General features: G+C 28.1%; 1 protein-coding gene across 4 annotated transcripts in view; it reads right to left on the bottom strand.

Moving 5' to 3' along the window:
• Window positions 1-7,102: 7,102 nt before the first annotated feature.
• The window catches only part of LOC142332091 (uncharacterized), a 56,724-nt gene continuing 39,942 nt past the window's right edge, over window positions 7,103-23,884 (bottom strand). For all 4 annotated transcript variants that reach the window (XM_075378302.1, XM_075378303.1, XM_075378301.1 and 1 more), the window contains 2 exons: window positions 19,381-19,507; window positions 7,103-9,721 (listed from right to left, as the gene is read on the bottom strand). In XM_075378302.1, coding sequence (XP_075234417.1) covers window positions 9,392-9,721; window positions 19,381-19,500 — 450 coding nt within the window. In that variant the 5' untranslated portion in view covers window positions 19,501-19,507 and the 3' untranslated portion in view covers window positions 7,103-9,391. The remainder of the gene's footprint in view (window positions 9,722-19,380; window positions 19,508-23,884) is intronic.

The raw sequence follows: 23,884 nt of genomic DNA, 5'->3' as shown, positions 1-23,884 counted from the left end.
ATAGAATTGCTGCCCCACTAATGTACGAGTATGTTCCATGCAGCTGTGGTGTATGTTGGGAATGTCGTAGGCTATACAAATTAGCATGAATATATATATATGCTTAAATAAATTTAAAAATTTGAATAAAAAAATTATACTATATAAAAATACTATATACAAAATTGTCACCTGCACGTCCTTTAATTATCCTTTATTAGTAGTTATCCTATAATAAAAAGCAATGTATGTCAGCAATGCTTTTTTAGCAGTAATTTTTTTTTAATTTTTAATATTTATCTCTTATTAACATTACATATTTTTTTTTTAAGAAGATACGAGGTCTGTAAATAAAGTAATGAGACTAGTTTTTCTCTGGCAGCCAAAGTGGCAACACTGTAATGTTACTAGTAAACATGTGGTTATATGAACTGCTGATTTTTATTAGGTATTAATATTTTTAGTTTATTGTTGCCACATGAAACATAAACAAACTTTTTGTGAAATGAGTTTTTGTTGTGCGTTACAAAAATGAATGATACTAATTATGGGTAATGTTATGCGATCAAGTTTTGTGTTGAACTCGGTGAGAATGCTACTGAAACTTTTTCAAAATTGAAAAGGGCGTATGGAGATGAGTTTTTAGGTGGTTTAAAGCATTTTCAGATGGTCGGGAATCAGTAGCGGACGATGGAAACTGCTCTGGAAAGCCGTTAACGTCAAAAAGTAATGACGTCAAAAACATTGAGCAAATCAGTGACTTGATACAGTACTACCGGCAATTAACTGTCAAAATGATTGCAGAACAATTGAATTTGAACCGTACCACAGTCCATCAAATTTTGACAAATGAATTGAACATGAAAAAGTCTGTGCAAAATTGGTCCCAAAAAATCACTATGAACAGAAAAACAACAGGGTGGAAGTGAGCTGCAATCTTCTAAGGTGAATTGAAACCGATCCTGATTTTCTAAAAAATGTTATTACTGGTGATGAATCTTGGATATTTGAGTACGACCCAGAAACAAAACGCCAGAGCAAGTTGTGGCACACTTCAAACTCACCACATCCAAAAAAACAAAAATGAGCAAATCAAAAACCATGCTAATATGTTTCTTTGATAGTAATGGCTTTGTCCATAATGAGATTTTGCCTACAGGGCAGACTGTAAATCAATATGTTTACTGAGAAATTCTTGAAAAACTGTAGAAAAGAGTTGCCCGTGTAAGACAAGCCATCAAAGACAACTGGATGCTGCATCATGACAATGCACGTTGTCACACTGCACTCTCAATTAATGAGTTTTTGGCAAAGAAAAACATTCCTGTAGTTCCTCAACCAACTTATTCACCTGACTTGGGTCCCTGTAACTTTTTCCTGTTCCCAACTTTAAAAGAACACCATTTTGGAACAGTATAAAACATAAAAAAAATGTAACCAACCATTTGAAGGATATTCCAGTTTCTGAGTTTCAACACCGTTATGAAGAGTGGGAAAACCATTTGAAGTGTTGTGTGGCTTCCCAAGGGATCTGTTTCGAAGATGACAGAGTCCATGTATAATTGGATTGTAAATAAAATGTTTTTCTGAACCAGAGTCCATAAAATAATAATACTAATTTTGGAAATGATAGTATTTTGATTATTACTAATATTTTTCAGATTAAACCAGAAATCAAAAAATGTAAATTAACTAAACTTTTTGTTTATCTTTAGTATGCTTTAAAAAAGTTATATTTACATAAGTTTATTTTCACATCTTTAAAAAAGACTGTATCACAAATTTATTTTGAATTATTTATTTATGATTAATCTTCTTGTATATTAACGACATATTGCAGTTTCATGAATTTTATTATACAATATGAAGAAGAAAAGTAATGCTTTATAATTCAATACATATTGGATTAACTGAAATATCTAAATTAGGAAAATTTGTGTAAATCATAATCAATAATATAAAATATTGGAACACACATTACGGTACTGTAGTTAAGTAATAATGAAGTACAAATATTTTTTTACAATTAAAATGAAATTTAGTTATATATTTTATAATTAATAATTATGAACTTTCATAATCAGACAAATATCTTGTAATTTTTCTCTACACCTTATAACAATATTTTCAGTACTTTGAAATAAGCTTTCAGAGTAGTCAACGACTCAGCTATAATGAGATACATCATTACAAGAGATAAGAGTTTTTTTACTGTTATACTGTACTTTTCCTTCATTGTTTTCTATCCCCCCCCCCCCCACCTTATACAGTCCTAGTCAAGAATTTATTTTTTTACTGTCTTAGTAATAACAATTATAATATTACAATATCTATAATAGTAATAACAGATTAACATGGAAAATATTGAGTAGTTATAAAATCATTCCAATCTTATTCACGATTATCACATTTTTTTTCATGAAATGACAAATAGCCAAGAGGGTTATTATTACCAGAAGTTATCAGAAGAATAAAAAAAAGGTATAGACAACATAGTAAGGCAAGGTATAAGGAACTTTAGGGAATAAGTCAATAGGTGGAACTTTCCTGCAGTTCCTCCATGTAATGTAGGTGTGATAAAACGGTTAAAGATTATTAACATCCACTCCATTCTTCTATACTTTTCAAATTTTACCATTGGCATCTAAAAAATAAGTACTACCACCACTTAATCAGACTTAGGTATTACTTGTTAATTACATTTTGAATTCTATTAAAATAGTATTTTTGAGATATAAACTAGACTAAACAAGATATTCACTAGATTTGGGGGTTGCAAATACTCTTCAGATAAATATCTAAAAACAATTTCCGGGTTTTTATAAATTTTGATATTTTAAGGAGTGTGACATGGTGGCACAACCCACACAGCCACTTTCACTGTTACAGTATGTGTGATTCAACTAGCTGCATATTTTTTTAATATAAAAAACAATCATGGTCCATACCAATCCCTGTGGTGAAGTGATAGCTTCTTTAACTTTCCTCTAGATGTTCCAGCTGAATCTCAGTAAGACTTTTAGAAACAAAAAAATAATAATTCTGTGCATATTCCCTTATGTAAGTTTTGAGTCATAATAATTCTCTCAAAACCCATTCACCTAACCCAAATAAAGTGGAATAAATTCTTATAATGTTAAAATTAATGTTATAATAATGTTATAATTATAAGACAAAAATATGAATCATCAAATAAAAAATTTAAAGATTTCCAAAAATCAAGTAAATAATATTTGTTATTCAGATTGGTCAGTCCTCCTGTTATTTCTTTTTACAGCACTCTTTGTTTACTTGTGAATTAATTTTTAATTCTCTTGAATAAACTTCTCAAAGTTACTTATATATTTTTTTCTAAATAAAATAAAAAACAAACTTAAAAACACAACCAGTGACAGAAGATTCATAACATTTATATACATAAACCAACAATCATATAAAAATGTCAATGTTTTCAGAAAGAAGGAATATTAATTTCAGAACAACTGCAGTACATATTAGACAGAATATTAACAAAATAAAGACTGTTAAACTTAACCCAAGATTATTCAAATTAAACATAATGTTTGTATCAAATATTATATTGAACACACTGGATGAATGTTCACCAACAGATACAAATAATATACTCATACATTCAGCACAATTCACAACAGAATCAACTTGTAAGAATTAACTGTAAATCAGATCATAGAAACATGACATACATTCAAAACTACTAACTGCAATATTACTTACTTACTTTTATACATGTTCTTATGGGTGTTTGATGCATGCTAAAAAAGGATTTTTTGAAATTCCAAGTTTAAAGGGGTAAAATGGAATAACAATGAAATTTACTGCTTTTTGAATTTCTTGGTAAAAAATGATGACATCAACTTGATTTTTGGTGTGTGTAAGATTCACGTGAATATCTAAAAACCAATTTCTAAATTTTTCAAAATTTGATCTTGAAAAGTGTGAAAATAGATAAAAAAATTTTGAACAATGACTGCAAATTTTCCCCATTTCTGACTATACTAAACAAGATATTCACTAGATTTGGGGTTGCAAATACTCTTCAGATAAATATCTAAAAATAATTTTGGGTTTTTTAGTTTTGATTTTTTAAGGAGTGTGACATGGTACAATCAACATAGCCACTTTCACTGTTACAGTGTATGTGATGCACCTATCTAATAACTACTATCAATAACTAGCTGCACCTGTTGATTACTTAACTAAAAAACAAAATAAATTAAAAAAAATTAAATGAGAAACAAATTAGAATCACCTCCTAGTGATGTTTGTCAGGTATGCTAAGAACCAGGCAAAATACATTTTTAATCGTACGAAGGACATCTTGTGAAAATAAGAAATCTCTGATGATTTCTTTAAGGATGAATTTTCATTATTTCTAATTTTTATAATGTACCCATTTAATTATAATTGTGGACTGACATAGTAACATAAAATTAAATAATTGTAAAATTTAAATGTACAAATATGAAGTACACAAATCATATGTGTATGATCATACCTAAAGTAACGTAGTGCTAAAACAAATAATACAATACTAATAAAACAAAACATAGAAAATTGTTATCGTTATAGAAAAAAAAGATTAGAATCTATGAAGTAAATAATTAAAGATGTAGGATGTAGAAAATAAGTTGACATAAAAAGAATAATGTATGTAAAATAGAAATGACTGAAGAAATGCATCTAATCTTATGACAGATAGAAAAACATTGTAGGTAGAGGAGAAGATTTAACACCAGTAGTAGTAATAATGTATTGTACCTTCTCAGTAGAATTTCCAGTAGGTGTTATGGTACTTGCAGTCCTGACCTCATCACATCTGAAGTAAAAGACAATCATCCCTTTGGATAAACAGAAAATACATTCTTACACATTTTACATTGTCTAATGCTTGCAGTCTGTAAGCCTGTTAATACACTGAAGAAGTCAGTAGAATAGAATCTGGCTCAAGTTAATTGCAGGCATTAACCGATACTTATAGACAGGGTATTATTGAGGAAGTACGAACCCTTATATAAGATATAATTCACAGTTGCTGTGTAATCATGCTTATAAAGTTCAGATTTAGTTGAGTTCACCTTTAATATTTTGATTTTGCCATTGTATTCTTTTGTCTTGTTTGTCTTTTAAATATTATAAATATTAAATATACTAATCAAGGATTTCATTTCAGTGTTTATAAAAATTTGCAAATTTTATTCACAAATAAAATTCACTTATAGTACATTATATGCGGCTGCGATCAGTAATTATTTCAGGAGACTGGTGCACGTATGTGTTACTCAAAACCTACTGGGTAATTATAAGCACCAAACGGTCAATCATTTAAAAAATGTCATTGACCCGCAAACAGGACTCAAATGATAGAAAGTATATGGAGGTTGAACAAACAACAGAATAAAATTCACTGCAGCACCAGTACAGCACTCCTCGAGTTGTATCTTGTTTAGTTTACACGGCACAATACTACCAAGATCGTAACTTTTTTTCAACAAATCCTGAGAGAAATTGCCACTTATTGGGCTACACAATGACAAGCAAGAGCAGTTTTTCATTTGTTAGGTACATAGTAGTTTAACATCAAATAATTACATAATTTCTGAAAAAGAAAAAAAAAACATTTCTTGACATGTAACAAAAAAGATAATTTTTAATATAATAAAATATAATTTATAATTTTTAATAAAAGCTGTCATACTCCAAAATCTAATTAATTTATTTTTTAGATTTTCTCTTTCCCAATAACTAAAAGATGATTTGCACAAAGATGGGGGATTTAATTTTCTGTTCAATTTTTTTTTATTTAGATATGCATATATATTACATACAATTATTAAGTTTGTTTGGTTTTTATTGATTGTAAATCATCAATCAATTCAACTAAGAGTGATTTTTTGTTATAAGAAAGAGAACAATTTTTTTTCAAATCCAGAACCTTCCAGGTGAAGACACTTGTTTTTAAATTATTTCCATTCAAATAATCAATATTTTTCTGTCTTTTCTAGAATATCTTATTGTCAAATGATATTAGATCATCCATATCGAATAACTGCAGTGAAAAAAATTAAACAAGAATTTTTTACCTAACTAAAGAAAAAAAAGTGGTTTGCCTTAAAAAACCTTCTAATATGCACAACTTAATTTCATTAACCTTTAAGGTATGACCAATAGGTGCTCTCAATACTCTAAAGAGGAAAGGCAGTAAAGGGAACTTGACAAAGAGATGTCGCTAAATAAACACTAAATCAAGGTCACTAGAGAGATAAATTTAATCTTAAGTTGTGGATGATGAAAACCATCTTGTTTATATTATTTTTCTAAAAAGATCAAGGGCAAATTTGAAAACATATACCATTGCATTCTACAATTTAAGAAGTACATATATATATATATATATATATATTTTAATTCTAAAAATTCACCAAAATGTTACAAATAAATTTACTGCAAATGCTGAATTTGCTGTTTATACATATATTTATAAATAAAAACTATCATACATATATAAAGAAATATATAAAACATGCTAATCTTCAATTTTGAACCAATTTAAAAAGTCAATTAAAAAATATTTGTGAATCTTTTCCATTTTATAACAGTATAATTTATACACTGTGACAAAACTTTTACATACTGTGTAACACTATACTTGATTATTTATTTTCAGATTTTATGGATCATAATGAAGAAATAATGTTTTATGAAAAGATAGCAATCTCCCCTTTGTTTTCCTTCTACCCATAACTTTCTATTTAAAGAAAAATGTATAAATGGTGGCTATTTAATCTTTTATACTTCAGTAACCATCAATTTTATCAAAATACACCTTGGATAAAAATTTAAGTCTTTCACTGTAAACAGAAAAACAAAACATTTTTTAAAATCTATTGATAAACAACCACGATACTGTAGAAAATTAACATAATTTTCAGCTGGATTTCATCTCTATCAAAAATAAAAAAATTATTAAACTATATTGTAAATGTAAGGTTAATTACATGTTCAATCATTTCAAACGTAGTGCATTTTTTACGAAGATATAATCAATAGGATGATTTTCAGCAGAAAAATGAACATGAAATTTTAGACACAAGAAAAGATAAGATACTGTTTACATAGAAAATATTTATTAAATACAATAACTTTGTAAAAACACTTTAAAGGTACACAACATATAAATAATATAGCCTACATATAATAAATAAATATTTGTATATACAAAAATATTTTATAACACGATTCACGCACAGAAAGTTTAATTTTTTTTAAAGGCCACTACAGCTAATACTTGGTTGACAACACAGTATAGTACTTGAGATAAGAATTTTATTATTAAGTTTAACTTTATTTACTGCATTAGATTGCTGTGAGTTTAAGATTTTTTTAAAACTTTAACATCATATAAGGTGATTAAAAAAAAAGGAATCATTCCTTATGATTCACTTATTATTTCTTAATAATTACTAATTATTATTTCCTGTGATAAGAAAATAAATATTATAGTTTCAAACAGTTAAATAAATGCATGTAAATGTCTTAATTCAGTCTTTTGTTACAGATATTGCTTCTGATATTTTACTGGACATTATTTTATTGCATTTTTTGTTAATCAAATGTTTTTCACATCTTTAATAGTGAAAAACTGAAAAAAAAAAAATTTATAACCTTCCATTTTATCTGTTTTTTATAAATAAAAAGTTTTCAATACTCTTATTGTAGTTCTGATACTTGTATTATTCAGAGCAGAAAAGTTGTTAAGCTTTTTTAAATTTTGGTCCTAGGCAAGATTACTCTAATCTCCTAAAAAATTTATAATTTCTTCTTTTTTTGATCGAACATCCTCTCCTTTTATCCATCCCAAAATTATCCTTTATCCTTTGTTTCTCTGAATATGTATCTCAGATAACAAGATCAACTACCATATTATTCCATTTGCAAGGGTAGGAATCTGTAAGTATTGGTGGAGCTGAAATTTACTTTTTAGTATGGTGGATACTACAGAGGGCTTATCAGAGAGCTCCGTTTTCTTTACAGTGGGGTTGCAAAATTGACCCGACAAACAAATATAGTTATCAGGCCAAATACTTCAATGGTGATTCAAAAATGTACATCATATTTAGTCTTTAGTTTTATGGTTTTGGTTAAGAGTGAACTGCATAATTAATACGCTAACAACTTCACTACTACTGCTAAAAACATTTCTGGAGTAAAAACCCAAGTTTATAAAAACAGGTCCTGCATTATTTAAGTTAAATAATGTTAAGAGTATGTTTAATGCTTGAAACACTAATTATCAAGAAGCACATTGTTGCTTTAAGAAAATGCTCAACCAGAGAGGACTTTGCTCAAATCGAAGAATTCATGTCAACTGACTAGAGATAATTTCCCTACAGATTAAATCAAAGCCAAGTTATTTTACTTCTTCCTGTATTTGAAGAAATTCCTTGTTGTTTAGTATTACAAATACATGAACAGAGCTATGGAGCATTGGCTGTGTTCACAAGGAGCATGTAACTTTACTTAGAGGGTATTCAGAAAAAGGTTCATACAAAAACAAATGTTTTTAATATTATTAACGGAACATATATTAAATCAAGGTATGGGCTTTCATGTAATAATTACGTAGTTTAAAAATAAGTTATCACTATTTTTTTAACAAATCTCATTATATAGATCATGTCAGATATGAGATTTTTAGGATAGGTTTACAGAATCAACAAGTAGGAATGTTATTATTATTATTATTATTATTATTATTATTATTATTATTATTATTATTATTATTATTACTACAACAATTATCGACAATATAATTTTATTGAAATAAGTATTCTACTTTGCTCTGGAACTTTCAGAACAAAAATAAGTATCATTAAATATAAAATAAAATTTTCTAAGGATATGTGAATAACTGATATATTATATATATATATACACACAACTCTCAAGGATAATGAAAGGAACTCTTATAGCACTTAACAGAAAGATTAAATGATAAACATAAAAATCTTGAGTTTCTTGATTTTCAGATACAGCAGTGGTTAATGTTTTTCAGAGCATACTTTTCAAAAGGTTTGCTGCACCTAAAAATTTAAGAATCTTAAACTCAAAACAATATTCTTAATAAATTAATCAATAAAAATTAAATTATTTATTACATAGACCTTATTAATCTATGAAATGGTAAGATTTAATTCAATTCATCAATCAACAGACTCTAAAAACAACTCTTATTAATTAATTAAATAAATGCAACTATAAAACATTTATTAATTTTTAATGAATTAACATGTTAAACTGACCGAGTATGAATCTTCCATTGCTTTTTTTATGTATATAATCCATCTAGAAAAAACATTCTATTAAAAAAATATATACGGTACAAAACATAAAATTAAATAGATGTCCTTGGCATATTTAAGTTCATTCTAGAAATACTTTTCTGCTGCTCAGATTTATCATTTGGCGATTCAGGTGAACCAGGTATAATATTAATATCTGGTTTATTTACATTACAATCAAGTAATAATTTACGATTAACACTTTTTAAGGTCGGTTTATTTCGTCTTGATCTTTCACTTAATGATGGATGGTTTGAAAATTTTGACTTTAAATCATGATCTGATCTGCTTGATACGACACCTTCATTATTTATTCTCTCCCCAATTTCTCTCTTTTGTCCTTCAGCTTCTTCTTCATCATCAAGATTTTCTTCATCTACTTCCTAAAAATAAACAAAATTTATCATTAATTTAGATTTTTTAAGTGTAAATCATTTATATCAAATAAAGTAGTACCAAATATAGTTCTAAAAATTCAAAAGGTATTTGTGAGAGGATAGCGATTTATGATATTGAAACGTGGTATGTATGTTTAATACATTAAATGTCATAACTTACCACCAAAAATAGCAATACCAACCTTACGAAAAAAATTCTAAACCACACTGAATAGTTTCAGATTACCTTTTTAACTGAACCAAATACAAACTTGCTCATCAACATGTCAAGCCTATCAAAATACAGCTTACAATCAGCCCTTCACGTGATACCTTCATTCTGTTTATTACAGGAAATGGCTATATAATTAACCTCATAATTCACAGAATGCAACTCAGACCTGTGTCTTTTATCCCAGGTACTTAACATGGCTACAAAAAAGAATAGAGGAAATAAAACAAAAAAATTGTAAAAACAATACATTCGTGCAACCATCTGTAATAAAACAATGTATTACGTATATAAATTGGTTTAACTCAACAAGGGATGAGTGAAACATGAATAATAGAAAGGAAAAGAACAAATGTATTAGAAATGTAATGTATATGTCTTAAAATACACAAGAGAGGAGAGAAATTGGTTTGTAAAACTCCAGTGAATAAACTACACTGATAGCTCATGTTCTAAAAAAGTCAGGTTTAGTTTAATTTGTCATACAAATATGTGCAGAAGATAACAACTGTAGAGAAAGACAAATACTGAAAAATGTAGAACCAGTAATTTAGGATGTAGGATATAGTAAATTTGTGAAGGTTAAATGGTTAACAGAGAACAGAATCAAACAGAAAATAACATCAAACCAGTCAATTGACTGATGACTCTTTACGTGATCAAACATATTGCACCAAAACAAATAATTTTAGATAAAGTGATACTAATTGTATACTACTGTAAATTGGTTTAACCAAACTGCCCTTAAAAAGCAATACATACAATTGATAGTTGCAGAAAATTATGACTTCATACTATCAAATGAATTTAGCATCTGGGTATAAACTTTTATGGTTTTCATCCTAGAAAATTGGTAAACAAAATTATTTAAAACTATAATAAACTTTTTAAGGAACAATCTGTACAAAAATTTAATAAACAATTTTTTTCAGGTACTTAGCAACTGTTACTGATGACGACACAGTATACATTGGCAGCAACTAGTGTTATTGTCTTTTTAAATTAGGCAGATTAATATTAATAATAAGCATGTTCAATTTGAATTCTGTTTATTTATTTAGTATATTGTAGTTGTGCATTTTTATATTTTACGATTTGAATAAAATGTGGTTATTTAGGATAATAACCTTACCAAATCAATAAACACAGAACTACAATCGACAAATAAGTACAACGCCTCTGGAATAAACATAAACTAGATAATCTTGCCTCAACAATGAGGAAGCCTAAATGGCAAATCCATTAAACTGTATACAGCTGAAGTTGCAATAATGAAACTTAATTTGTTTTGCCTTATTATTACATTAAATAAAATTTGTTTAATGTTTTAGTAGCCTATCTTAATAACAATGTTGCATATTATTAGATAATAGCAAAAACGTTCTTATTGGTAATAAGTATTTTACGTTATTGTTCTCTAAATTTAATTATTTTTTGCTTCTTCTGAGATGATATAAGAATAAATAATTCTGGTATACAATATTATCTTAACCAATTATTACATACTCAAAAATAGTTTTTCTATATAAACTTATTGTCAATTATATATCTGCCTATATCTAGACATAAAAAAATTAATGTTGCATTTTCGCAACTTCAGCACCAATGAATATTTGTTAGGAAAGCCATGAGTCACCAGCAGTATAATGATATAAAACGAAATTTACATTTGGCTGACAATGATATGTTAAATATTACAAAACTGTTCTCTAAAGTGCAGCCTTACATTGATCTTCTGAATAAAAACTTTGACAAATACATTTTGTCAAAGATTTTGTTCTCCACCTCAATAGATGAACAGATGATATCACACTTTGATCAGTATTCTTGTAAAATGTTTACGAGAGGAAAACCCGTGTGTTTTGGTTACATGGTGTGGTATTTATATTCTTCATAAGGATACCTTTTCAATTTTTCTCTTTATCAAGGAAAAGAAGCAGAAGTAGATTCTATTCTTGGATTAGGTGCTTCAGCTGTTCAAAATTACTTGTGCATTGTAGACAATCTTGGAAAGCATAGCATTTATTTTGGTAATTTTTTAGTTGATACAAATTATTAAGTTTACTGAAGAAGAAAGGCTTTTTTTTGGAACAGTTAATGAAAATAGCATTCAAAACTGCCCTTTGGAAGATTCTTGTTCTTGGTGTAAGGAACCTTGTGGGATGTACAATTTTCAATTTAATACCAGCAATTAAATTTTTATTACAAAATGGAACGAAAATTCTCCTAGTACGCTTACAAATTTTCAGTCCACTGAACCTCTGAATAATGTCAAAAGGTATTCTAAGGTGAAAAAAGAGAAAATTTCAATCCAACAGCCAGATCTCATCAAGCAATAAAATCGAATTATGGGTGCGGTTGATTCCCTGGAGAGTGGTGTCAGTAACTATCAAATAACAATAAAAGGAAAAAAAGGTGTTGGCCTTTGTTTTCAGACTTTCTTCATGTAGCTTTAGCAAATTCATGGAAGCTTTATAAATATGTCCATAAAGAACAAGTTGAGCAACTAAAATTTTGACAACTTGTAGTAATCGCATAATTATCATCAAAGGAAAAGGTAATTATTATTTAGTTGAGGTGCCTCACCCCAAAATCACAAAAAACATACCAAATCATAGTAAAATCTTTTGAAATGTATTTTATGATGGAAACGAAGTATCGTAAAAGATACACTCAATAATGCAGATTCTCACCTCTTTCTTATTCACTGCACTATATTTATTATTTATAACTTATTCATTACATTACATTGTTGTCTGCTAATCTCACATGGTGTCTAAGTTTTCTTAGTTTTCTTTATAGAATTTACAGCGTTCAATAAGTAAATGGAGTGAACTATAACGGATGAAAAAAAAATCTGCTGGACCTGAAATGTATATGTAAAAATTGTGAATTTACATTTAATACACTTATTGAATTCTTTCAGTCGGTTGACAATGCGAGACAATTTTTTTACAATCATGGCATTTTGCCGAAACAAAGACAATGTCCATCATGTAATAACGAAATGAAACTGAATGAAGATCGACACATTTTCTGTTGTAGAAAACGCATTCATGTACTTAACAAACATTACAAATATGAAAGTAAACAATGTAATGTAGCCATACACCGATACATGGTTAGCCACCGTTAGGTTAGAATTTCCTACCCATCGGGTTGGTCTAGTGGTTAACGCGTCTTCCCAAATCACCTGATTTGGAAAGTCGAGAGTTACAGCGTTCAAGTCCTAGTAAAGCCAGCTATTTTTACACGGATTTGAATACTAGATCGTGGATACCGGTGTTCTTTGGTGGTTGGGTTTCAATTAACCACACATCTCAGGAATGGTCGAACTGAGAATGTACAAGACTACACTTCATTTACACTAATACATATCATCCTCATTCTTCATCCTCTGAAGAATTATCTAAACGGTAGTTACCGGAGGCTAAACAGGAAAAAAAAGAGAGGTTAGAATTACCTGTTATTTTACGTTTCTCCGTAATATGGTGTGTAATAAAGCCACCTCAGCAAGATATGTTGTGTAGCGAGCTAATTTTATCGTCTAGTACTGTGGTAGATTGGAGTAAATATTTTCAGGAAATTTGTTTTGAATATTTGTGTACCAATTCGAAAAAGGTTAGAGGAGTAGGCAAAGTTATAGAAATCGATGAAGCCAAAATCGGTAAACGAAAATATAATCGTGACAGAATTATAAATGGAAATTGGATATTTGGTGGAATACAACATGACACAAAAGAAGTTTCATGGTTCCAGTACCAACACGTGATAAGGAAACTTTGCTCTGCATTATAAAGGACTATGTGCACACAGATACTACAATTATTAGTGACTGTTGGAAATCTTATGATTGATTACAAAAAGGAGGCTTACAACACTTAATTGTGAATCACACATACAATTTTATAGATCCGAACATTGGGGCACATAGGCAGTCAATCGAACACCATTTCCACGGATATAAGCCCGAATTTTTATTTAAAAGGAACTATTGTGATTTAGGAAGTATTGTGACCATTTATGGCAAATTATAAGCGAGATAAGACATTGATTCGGCAAATCGCATGTGTGATGATTCTGCAAAGTATCATCGCAATCTTCAGATTAACTGTTTGTTTAATTAATTGTTTATATCTTTTAATATAATGCTTCACTATGATGTAAGTATTTTTTTCGTATCACTATGTAATTTGTATTTGTGTATTGTGTATTTTTGTATCACTATGTAAATTTTTATTAATTTTCTATTTTCTGACACCCAAAATACATCATTAAATGAATAAACATTAATTTTAAATGAATTTGATATGTTTTTTTTTGTGATTTCGGGGTGAGGCACCTCAACTAAATAATTACAAAGGAGAATAACAGGGAAGAAATTGCTATTCCACAAATGCAGAGACAACCAAACAAAATGCAGGCTTGGACAAACAACAATGTTTTCAATTGCAAAAACTCATCTTCCTGAAAAAAATGTAAATTACCAAAGAATCAGCTGCCAACAACATAAAAGTAAAACAGTATTTCTGGGTAATAAGTGTAAAGTTTGACTTTACCCAAAATGTTTTATCGATTACCACGAAAAATAAACTAGATATATTCATTGTATAATGAAATAAAACATAAACATTTCATTTATATTGTATCCTAATTTCTGTTCTGTTTAGTATTTATTTATTCTTAAAAATATAAAAAAACCAGTAAGCTTAAATCAGACTGTATAAATTTAGACACCCTTTCCTGTTGATGTTGCATTTTTGCAACATTTCATAGATAGATAAATAAATATACCTGAGGGTCAAAAATCACATATATGATTTAGAAACATCTATAAACCTAAAAAATCAATATAAAATCACTTTACAACCAGTGCTGCATCAGAGTGCGGTAAAATATGGGTTAACACTGACAATATTTGTAAGATAGTAATCAAGATTCCCGTTTGGGAGTCAGTGAATCTCCATCGAAAAGCAAAAGTGAAAAATAACACAAGAAAACGAGAAATGGGTGTTATTCTCAGTAACGATGGAGCATCATCTGAAAGGTCAGACCTTTTTGTTCACTATAAAAACATACACTAACATGATAACCATATTCCTTTTTTTTTCTTTTTTTAAATAAAAACTACTTTTACTATTAAATATTCATTAATCAACCGTTTTTAATGTTTGTCATTACATAAAATGAAATTTACCATTTTGATTCTTCTCTTTCAGCAAGCCAAATAATTTCAGCATTTTAAAAAGCAAATGATGTTTTGTCTATGTTTCATCTACATTTAGTCAGATAATGTAGACTGCAATCACATGTTTTATTCTTTTCTCATCAAGAAAAATTGAAACTCCAATTTTCTGATGTATAACATCAGATGGTGCAAGCAATCAGAGTTTAGAAAATACTTGGATGTACCAAAGGTTATTATGAAAGAACATTTTAATAAATTATACTTATAAATATGATAGAATTAAATTAAATATAATTAAGTATAAAAAATAAAACTAATGTAAAATTAAATATTTATGCTACATATATTAATAATATATTAAATATAAAATGAAATATAATCTTTATTAAATTATAATTATTAATGAATAATAATTAAGAAAAATAATAATAAGAAAGGTACTTTTTTGATGGGTGAACACAGTAAATTTACAGCTGAATCTACAATTAGTCTATGATACAGTAATTACCAGTTAAATGTAAATAATGCACATAAAATGCACAAAATAAAAATCAGTAAATAAAACGCGTATATTAAATAATTTTTTTTGCTGGGAAAATCAACATCAACAATCTAAAGATAAAATGGTCCATTTACTTATTTTATTTTATGTCATTTATGTCTTGATTAGAGATATTACAACCAAAATTATTGATATCACAACAACCAAGAAAAAAATTTCATTGTAAAAGTGTCAGTGAATCTTCTTATGACAAAAATATTATGAAATCAAAAAAAGGTGAATATACAAACTCCTGAAAAACACTTACAGTGCAAAGGTATCCTCAAAAAACAATTGTTCAACTTGAATCAAGAGAACGAAATTTTATTTTTAAAATTACAAAGATTCACTCATCATAGGGTTGTTCCAAAATGTAACAAACAACTGGTTTAAAAAAAAACACACAAGCATGCTAATCAATCAAGAGCATTATTTATTATTTTTAAATTGAAACAGCCCTGTGGCGAGTGAACCATTTTAATTTTTTTAAATATGAATTTTTTTCAGATTTGGGAGAAACAACTGTTTATTGAGGGATACCTTCATAGCAAGTATTTTGAGGGTTTGTATTATTCACAGTTTTTTTGATTTCATAATGTTTTTGTCATAAGGAGACCACTAACATTTTTACAATGATATTTTTTTGGTGGTTGTGATATTTTACATGTACACAAAGAAGCCAGCTTTCTCTAAGTATTGCCTTACTCAAAAGAACTGCTTGCAATATCAGTTGACATCAGGTTGAGAACACCAGGATCAATCGCTAAAGACAGCTAAGCTACAAATGTTTTAATATGAGTTTTGAAAGCATTATATTAATTCAAGTTATTTTATATTAATACAAGTTAAGTTATTTTGTTTTAGCGGGTAAATATGGTAACATTCAGTAAAATAAAGATTATACAGAGAAGAACGTATTAGGAAAATCATCTTTATATGACATGTTATCAGCTGATACCTCTCTTAAAATTTGTTGTCTGTTCTTAACAAATTAAGGTTTAAGTTCTATTTTAGCTGGCAAATATGAGAAAACACCACATGTATCTCTTAATGAATATAAGAATATATTAGTTTATGGATGAAAAAGAAAAACAAACATTCATATAAGAAGCCAGTTTTAGAAAATGCACATCAAGCAGCTATTATATTCTATTAAAGCAATGAAATATTTGTTTTTTCCACTCAGCATGAAGCAACAGTATTTTTTTATGAGACCTGAAAATTCAAAATGACTGATTTTTATGAGACCTGAAAACTCATTATGAATGATAAATGATATTGCGGTATTTGAATGGATCCTTGAATTCTGATGGCTAGTACTGATTGTATTGTCTTGCAGATATAAATACTAAAATAGGAAAATATGCATAACTTTCAAAAAATAATTATTAAATTGTTTACTCAAGCTTAAAGCTTTTATTCCCTATGTTGTAGGGTTTATATATTTTTTTAAAGAATAGATTTCTAAAACAATGCTGCAAGATAAAATAAATTAATTCAAAATAATCACAAAATTTTAGTTTGTTTTTACATTTTTTTCATTGTTTTTCATTTGAAAAAGAGCTATTAAAAGATTAAATGTAACTCAAAATTTTACTATGAGATGCAAATAATATTTGCAGACTAAGCAATTAAATGGGAGTTGAGTAAAATTAGACACATTATTTACTAAAACGTGCAAATATTACATTCCATAGTTCTCTACCACCATGATCAACACAACTATACAAGACATCATTTGGAAATCACAACATGTTACTAGAGGCTCATCACCAGAATGATGCTTGTCAGTATTTTAATTATTTTTCACAGAATAGCAAAATACTAAATTTGTTTTTTCTGATTTCTTTATTACTAAAAAGTAAAACAAGATTCTTTTTTAACTTGATTTTTGGTCTGTGTGTTTGTAATACAGTTGGCGAACTGTATTTTCTGATTTATATGAATTTCACTGTAAGATCTGTTTGTATATATATATATATATATAAACTTACTCAGCCGCTCCACAAGTACAGAAACAAAAACACTCTTACCTTACATTTCTCTTTCCATCAAGCGTTTTCGGGCCTAAGCCCATCTTCAGTAATGTTTTTAAAATTTTTTTCTCTTTCACATTTAAATTTTTGATAAGTTAAAATTTTTGGAACAAATATTTGTTCAGTCAATAATTTTTTTTTTTTAAATTATAAAACATTAATATTTAAAACTGCCTTAACATTTAATCTAATGTTAATAAAGTACTGTACTGATTTGATTATCTGATTTATTTAAAATTTCTTGTCAATATATTACCAAAATATATAAGTTTATACTTTGTAATTAGCTAGAATTTATGTTCAGAGGAAATATGACCTACAAAAAATTTTATTTAAATAAAAATGTATGTATACAATAAATTTTTACAAAAGTACACTCAAAAATTGTGTTGCTTTTTTTGTAGGGTTAATGAAGAGGTGTGGTAAAGGGAATGTTTTTGTAACTGTACTACTGTTGCTAACAACTAAACTCATGGGCTCCCTTCAACTCCTGTCATTATTAACTGTTCCAATAGTGGTTTTATGTCAAGACACTTAATCATATCTTAGTCTACCTCAAGTTTAAGATGAGATCAATCTCCTACTACTGTACTGCATTTTATCTTTCCTAGTAGACTACTAAATAGTTAATTTTATGAAGATTTTTGATGAATTTATTTTTTATCATTTTTTCCTTAATGTAAAAAAATAAAAAAATAATGAGATAAAGTAGAAGAAGTTCCTCCTTCACAATTATCAGTCAATGTTGTCACTTATCTCAGGAAATATTAGCTATGACATAAATAAACTGTAAGATTACTTTTGGTTCTGTTTAAATCTTCAATAAACAAATCAAAATTGAAAAAATTCTGTTATGTACTTTTTTTAAGTTCAATTTTATTTTGTTGTGGGGTGAATTAGTAAAATAAGAGCAAGGTCTATTGTTTATAGATCTATTAATATCAACAATATATGAACTACAGAAAAGAAATATTGAAGTTACTTTAAACTACATTAAAAATAGGACAATAATTCAGTTTTTTATAACAAATTGACTGCTAAAAAAATTTAAGAGTCTTTAACATTACATCAAAGTTTTTAATTCATAGTTTTTTCAATATTGGTTATTGGAACATAAAATGACCAGGTGAAGTTTTTGTTTATTTTTTTTTTGTTAAGATATTATTATATTTAAAAAAAATTAGTCCTGATTGGTTTTATTGTCATGATGCATAGAAATTTAATTTAATGTTCATTAAAATTAATCTCAAAAAATTTTATTGTCTTGCTTTAAAAAAAAAATTTTTTTTTACAGCTCAATTTTTTACTGTTCTTTACAATTTTCACAATTCTTGTGACAAAAAAAATAAAAACGAACTAAAAATATGTAGTTATTTAAATGACAGAGATAACTATACTTCAAAACAAAAACCTTTTAGTTACTTAAAAAAATTAAGCAATCAAAAAGTTATTTAATAGTCAACCTGTTAAAAAGACAAATAATATTTATTATTCTTTCTATATGTATATATATATATACATATATACATATATATATATATATACCAAATAAAACTTCAATGAAAATAATTTGACTTTTGCTGACTGTAGTAATTTGTTTTTTTATTAAAATATACTAAACATATGATACTGATGCTTATAAAAATAAAGATGGATTGTGAATATTACCTGTATTTCAGAAAATGTAACAGGGAGTGTTCTGTATCTTGATGCAAGTCTGCTGTTACCTTTTCTTCGATCCATTCTACGATATACTTGAGATAACGGCTCAGGATAGACTGTATCCATTTTTTTTCTGAAATCAAAAGATTTTTAAAAATAACAAATACAGAAAAATAAATTTTTAGAAATTCATGAATACAGAAATACGAGGTTTGTTCAGAAAATAACCAAACTTTATCTTTTTAATCTTTATTATTAATTTTACAAATTGGTCCTTGCCTCCTTCAAAGTATTCCTCTCCCCTATTCGCACACTTTTTCCAGCACTTCTACTTCATGAAGCAGTCCTGTTTAGTCTCATTTGAAATGGCCCATTCGTCTGTGACGAATTTGTTTTAATATCAATAGTTTCAAAACTGCATCCTTTCATCACTGATTTTATTATCGGAAATAAGAAAAAATCGCAAGGAGCCAGGTCTGGTGAGTAGAGGCTGAGGTAGGACAGTCATCTGATTTTTGACGAATTGACAAACCTTGAGTATGTGGGTGTATCGTCGTGGTGTAGGAATCATGAGTTGTCTTGCCACAACTCTGGTCTCTTACTGTGGATTTTTTCATGTAATCATTGTAAAACGCCTTGATAATAACCACAGTTCACCGTTTCATCTTGAAGCAAGAATTAAAAATGCACATTCCATTAAAATCAAAAAACAAGAGCATTGCTTGAACACTGGATCGAGACTGAAGTGTTTTCCAGGGACATGAAGATCCTTTGACAATTCATTGTGATGATTGAACTTTATCTCGATTTAGTAGCTGTAAACCCAGCTTTCTTCTCCTGTTATGATCCTTTGGGTGAATGTTTCTTCGTCATCTGCTTGTCCAAGAAGTTGCTGACAAACATCCACTCTACGTTCTTTCTGCTGTTCAGTCAACAAACTTTGCTGCAACTATTTTCAAGTTCAATTTTTCAGTCAAAATGTCAAGGCATGACCCAATCAAGATGCTAACCTCTTCTGCAAGTTCTCTGACAATCAATCCTCGATTTGAACGCACGACAGAAGTCGAAGGCCTTCTGGTCGAGGGCCATCTTCAATTGACTGACGATCACTTTTAAATCGTGAAAAATCATGAAAAACCAAGAGCATCGTCTTCATAAGCTTGTTTCAAATACTGAAACGTTTCTGTGAAAGTTTTCCCCAGTTTCACACAAAATTTTACGTTGTCTCGTTGCTCCTGAAAATAGCACATTGCAAAAATCGCTACTGACACTTAAACATGTTGCACTAAAATAACAATACAAAAACTAAACAAGATATCAACAATACAGAGGAGGTTATGTGAAGCACAATGCTGCTAATCGCATGTCACTAAATATTTTTGCTGGCGCATAATTAAGAATGTTCGGTTATTTTCTGAACAGACCTTATATTTAAAAAAGCATTATTTATTCTTTTCATTTACTCAGTATCAATTCCACATTTATACATGACCAAGAAAATAAAAGTGCTTCTTTTTTATTTGTACATTTTTTATTTCTACACGCACACACGCACTTCAACCATAATCTAAAAACTGTCTTCAAAGCAACAAGTAGATAGTAACCAAATTCTGCAATAATGCTTGCAATCACAGAATGCTGCCCCAATTTCAATTACCAGACTAATTTCTTTGATGCCAGATTAATTTTATAGTATATAAAAAGTGCAGCCTTAAAGGAATTTTAAAAAATTAATGAGATGAACAACACAGTGGTTCTCCATCATGTAATAATTTTATTTAACAGTTAAAATGGACAATACATTTTAGAAAAAAGATTTGCTAGGTTCAGAACAGATTTAAATAACCGAAAGATTTTTTTAAATATCTGTGAAACGTTTATCATTTAACAACAATGAAATATGTCCACTAGTAAAACCAGGTAGATAAGAAATAACTAGGTTTTACAAATCGGTTTTAAAAGAATATTAGATGATAAAATATTATTTTTTAAAAAGCAACAAAGGTTAGTTAATTTAATAACAGAAGCAAATGTACGAGATAACACATGCAGGAAGAGACAAAGATTAGAACACATAAAGCAAACAGTTACATGAAGAGCGTGTAAAATAGTTGAGGTACAAATTAATGCACAATAAAAAGGAATGGAAAGTGCATCCAAGTATACTGGTGACAAAAAAAGTTTTATCATTTATCCTTTTATTAATTAACTTAAGTATCAAATTAACAACAATAATTTAAGTAAATTTAAGAACTAATACAGATACAAATACGAAACAAAACATTTAAACAAAAATATTAATGAATATAAACAACCTCTTTGTCAGTTATAAATAGAAAAAACATGGTGACTATTGAATGTTAAGTAGGCAAGAGTCTATAAAAAGTACACAGTTCTTTTTTTTCTCCATTGGCTATAAATTTAGGAGGCACTGACTTGGTCCTTACAGGCAGTTAGGAAATAAATAACTTGAAATTGTGTTAGTGTGTGTCCTCAGCGGACTGCATTAAAAATAGAATTGTTGTAAACTATCATGTTTGCACTCTAGTGGATCAGTACATAAAAAAAAAAACACTCATACATATGAATATGAACTATAACCATGCACATGCACACGCTCAAGAGTAAAAGTATACCATTGCAAACCACTACAGCTATAAAATATCCAAATACATCAATATTAACAGAATATAAAAAATACCAAAGCTAATATTAAATAATCAGATAAGAAAATTTATGTACAATAAATTATTTTTTTTATTTCATTAATTTTGGCAAAACTACAAAGCAATCCAGAATTTTAACAATAATTCCTTGAGTTGTTTTTTTTATTTCTCTTTTATTATTTTAAAGGCAAATTTAGATACTACAAGAAAAATTCCTGCTATAAATATATTTTTCCATTTAATTGCCAGTAAATTAACCCAAAATTTAATTACTTCTTAGAAGTCTTATATAATTTCTGTGAACAGATGTTGAACCAGGAAACAAAGTTATATATACGTGGAAGTGTGTATACAATCTATCACTTTAAGAAATAACATTATCTGTTTTTACAAACATTAACAAATGTCAATGTGTCACTTGCATACTCATTTTTCTATACAGATGGTAGTCAAATATGTAAACTAAAATACAGCGTATAAAATGAAATATGAGGCTGTCTTTCAGAGAGGATGCCATACTTACAAAAAATGGATTTATAATTCATTCTAAACATAAATTAATATTTAATATCAATAATAAAAACTATTACTCACTTTCAAGCTGGTAATAAAGAAAAAAATAAACTTATTTTACTGTCTAGCTCATAAAATTTATATAAAAAAATTTCTACTTCCGAACATATATTCTTGTACATATTTTTCAATATATATTAGCAAAGTTTTAGCCTTGTTGTGAAGAGCAAAGCAGTTTGCCAAGTTTTTTTTAAAAAATAGATATTTTTTTGGCAAATTTACCTTTTCCTTTTTCAATCACTATTTCACACATTTGTAACTGATAATAAATGAAAGAAATTTATTTTTTAAGTTTATATATATAAAATATATGCTTCGCATCAAAAACTTACAGAACACAGTCAGGGAGAAAGAGATCCAACGAAAAAGAAAAATAGGGAAAATAAGAAAAAATAGATCTATTCACAGAAGCAGCAAAAAACAAGGTAAACAGCTTCACTCAAAGAAATGCTTGAAAATCATCTCTTTTAAGTAGCAAGAATCCATTCCATATATAATCCCTAGGGAGATTGGGACATCCTTGGGGATTGGGAGCGGCATTGATCAATAATTTATTATAATTAGCTAATAAAATGCTGTAACAAGAAAAGCCGGATTATTCTAGTGAAAAGTATCATAAAAAGACCAAAGCAACAAAATTTGCTTTTCAGTTTTGTAATAAAAAGTAAAAGCCTATTAACAAACCTAAGCTGCATTCTCAGGCGAAGTGTTGGCATCTCTGCCTTTCATCTGGAGGTCCTGGGTTCATGTTTCCGGTCAGGCTAGGCATTTTTTCACACTTTACAAAAAGTGAATTTACCATTACCATCAATTTGCAGCTGTTACAAGATACCAGGCAAAATAAATGCGATACAAAGGAGTTAACTGTTGTCGGGCTTTCTATCATTCAAGTCAATTATAGATAATCAACACATCTATTTTTAATGTTCCAAGCAAAAGAGTGTAGACGTTTAATTGTGTAAAAAAGAATTTGTCTTATAACAAATCAATAAAATAAAATAATGGAAGATTTTCAAGCTGTTTGAGCAAAACGGTAAACATTTTCACTATTTTTATCAATCAAACAATTCCAAAATTGTTCAAAAAAATTTTCCAAAATTCCAAAAAATTTTCAAATTTTTTCATCCGTTAATATCTTTTTTTAAGGGTAAAAAGCAATATGAGCAAAATGTTCACTAACATCCCTATTACACATATTGCTCAATGTTCATCAATGTTATAAAAATTTAATAGAATCAATCCTTTAACATTAAATTCTTGAAATCCTTTAA

This window comes from Lycorma delicatula, chromosome 11, assembly GCF_047948215.1.
Source record: "Lycorma delicatula isolate Av1 chromosome 11, ASM4794821v1, whole genome shotgun sequence".
Lineage (NCBI taxonomy): Eukaryota > Metazoa > Arthropoda > Insecta > Hemiptera > Fulgoridae > Lycorma > Lycorma delicatula.
The sequence above is the reverse complement of the archived record's forward strand: the minus strand, read 5'-3'. Positions and strand labels throughout refer to the sequence as shown.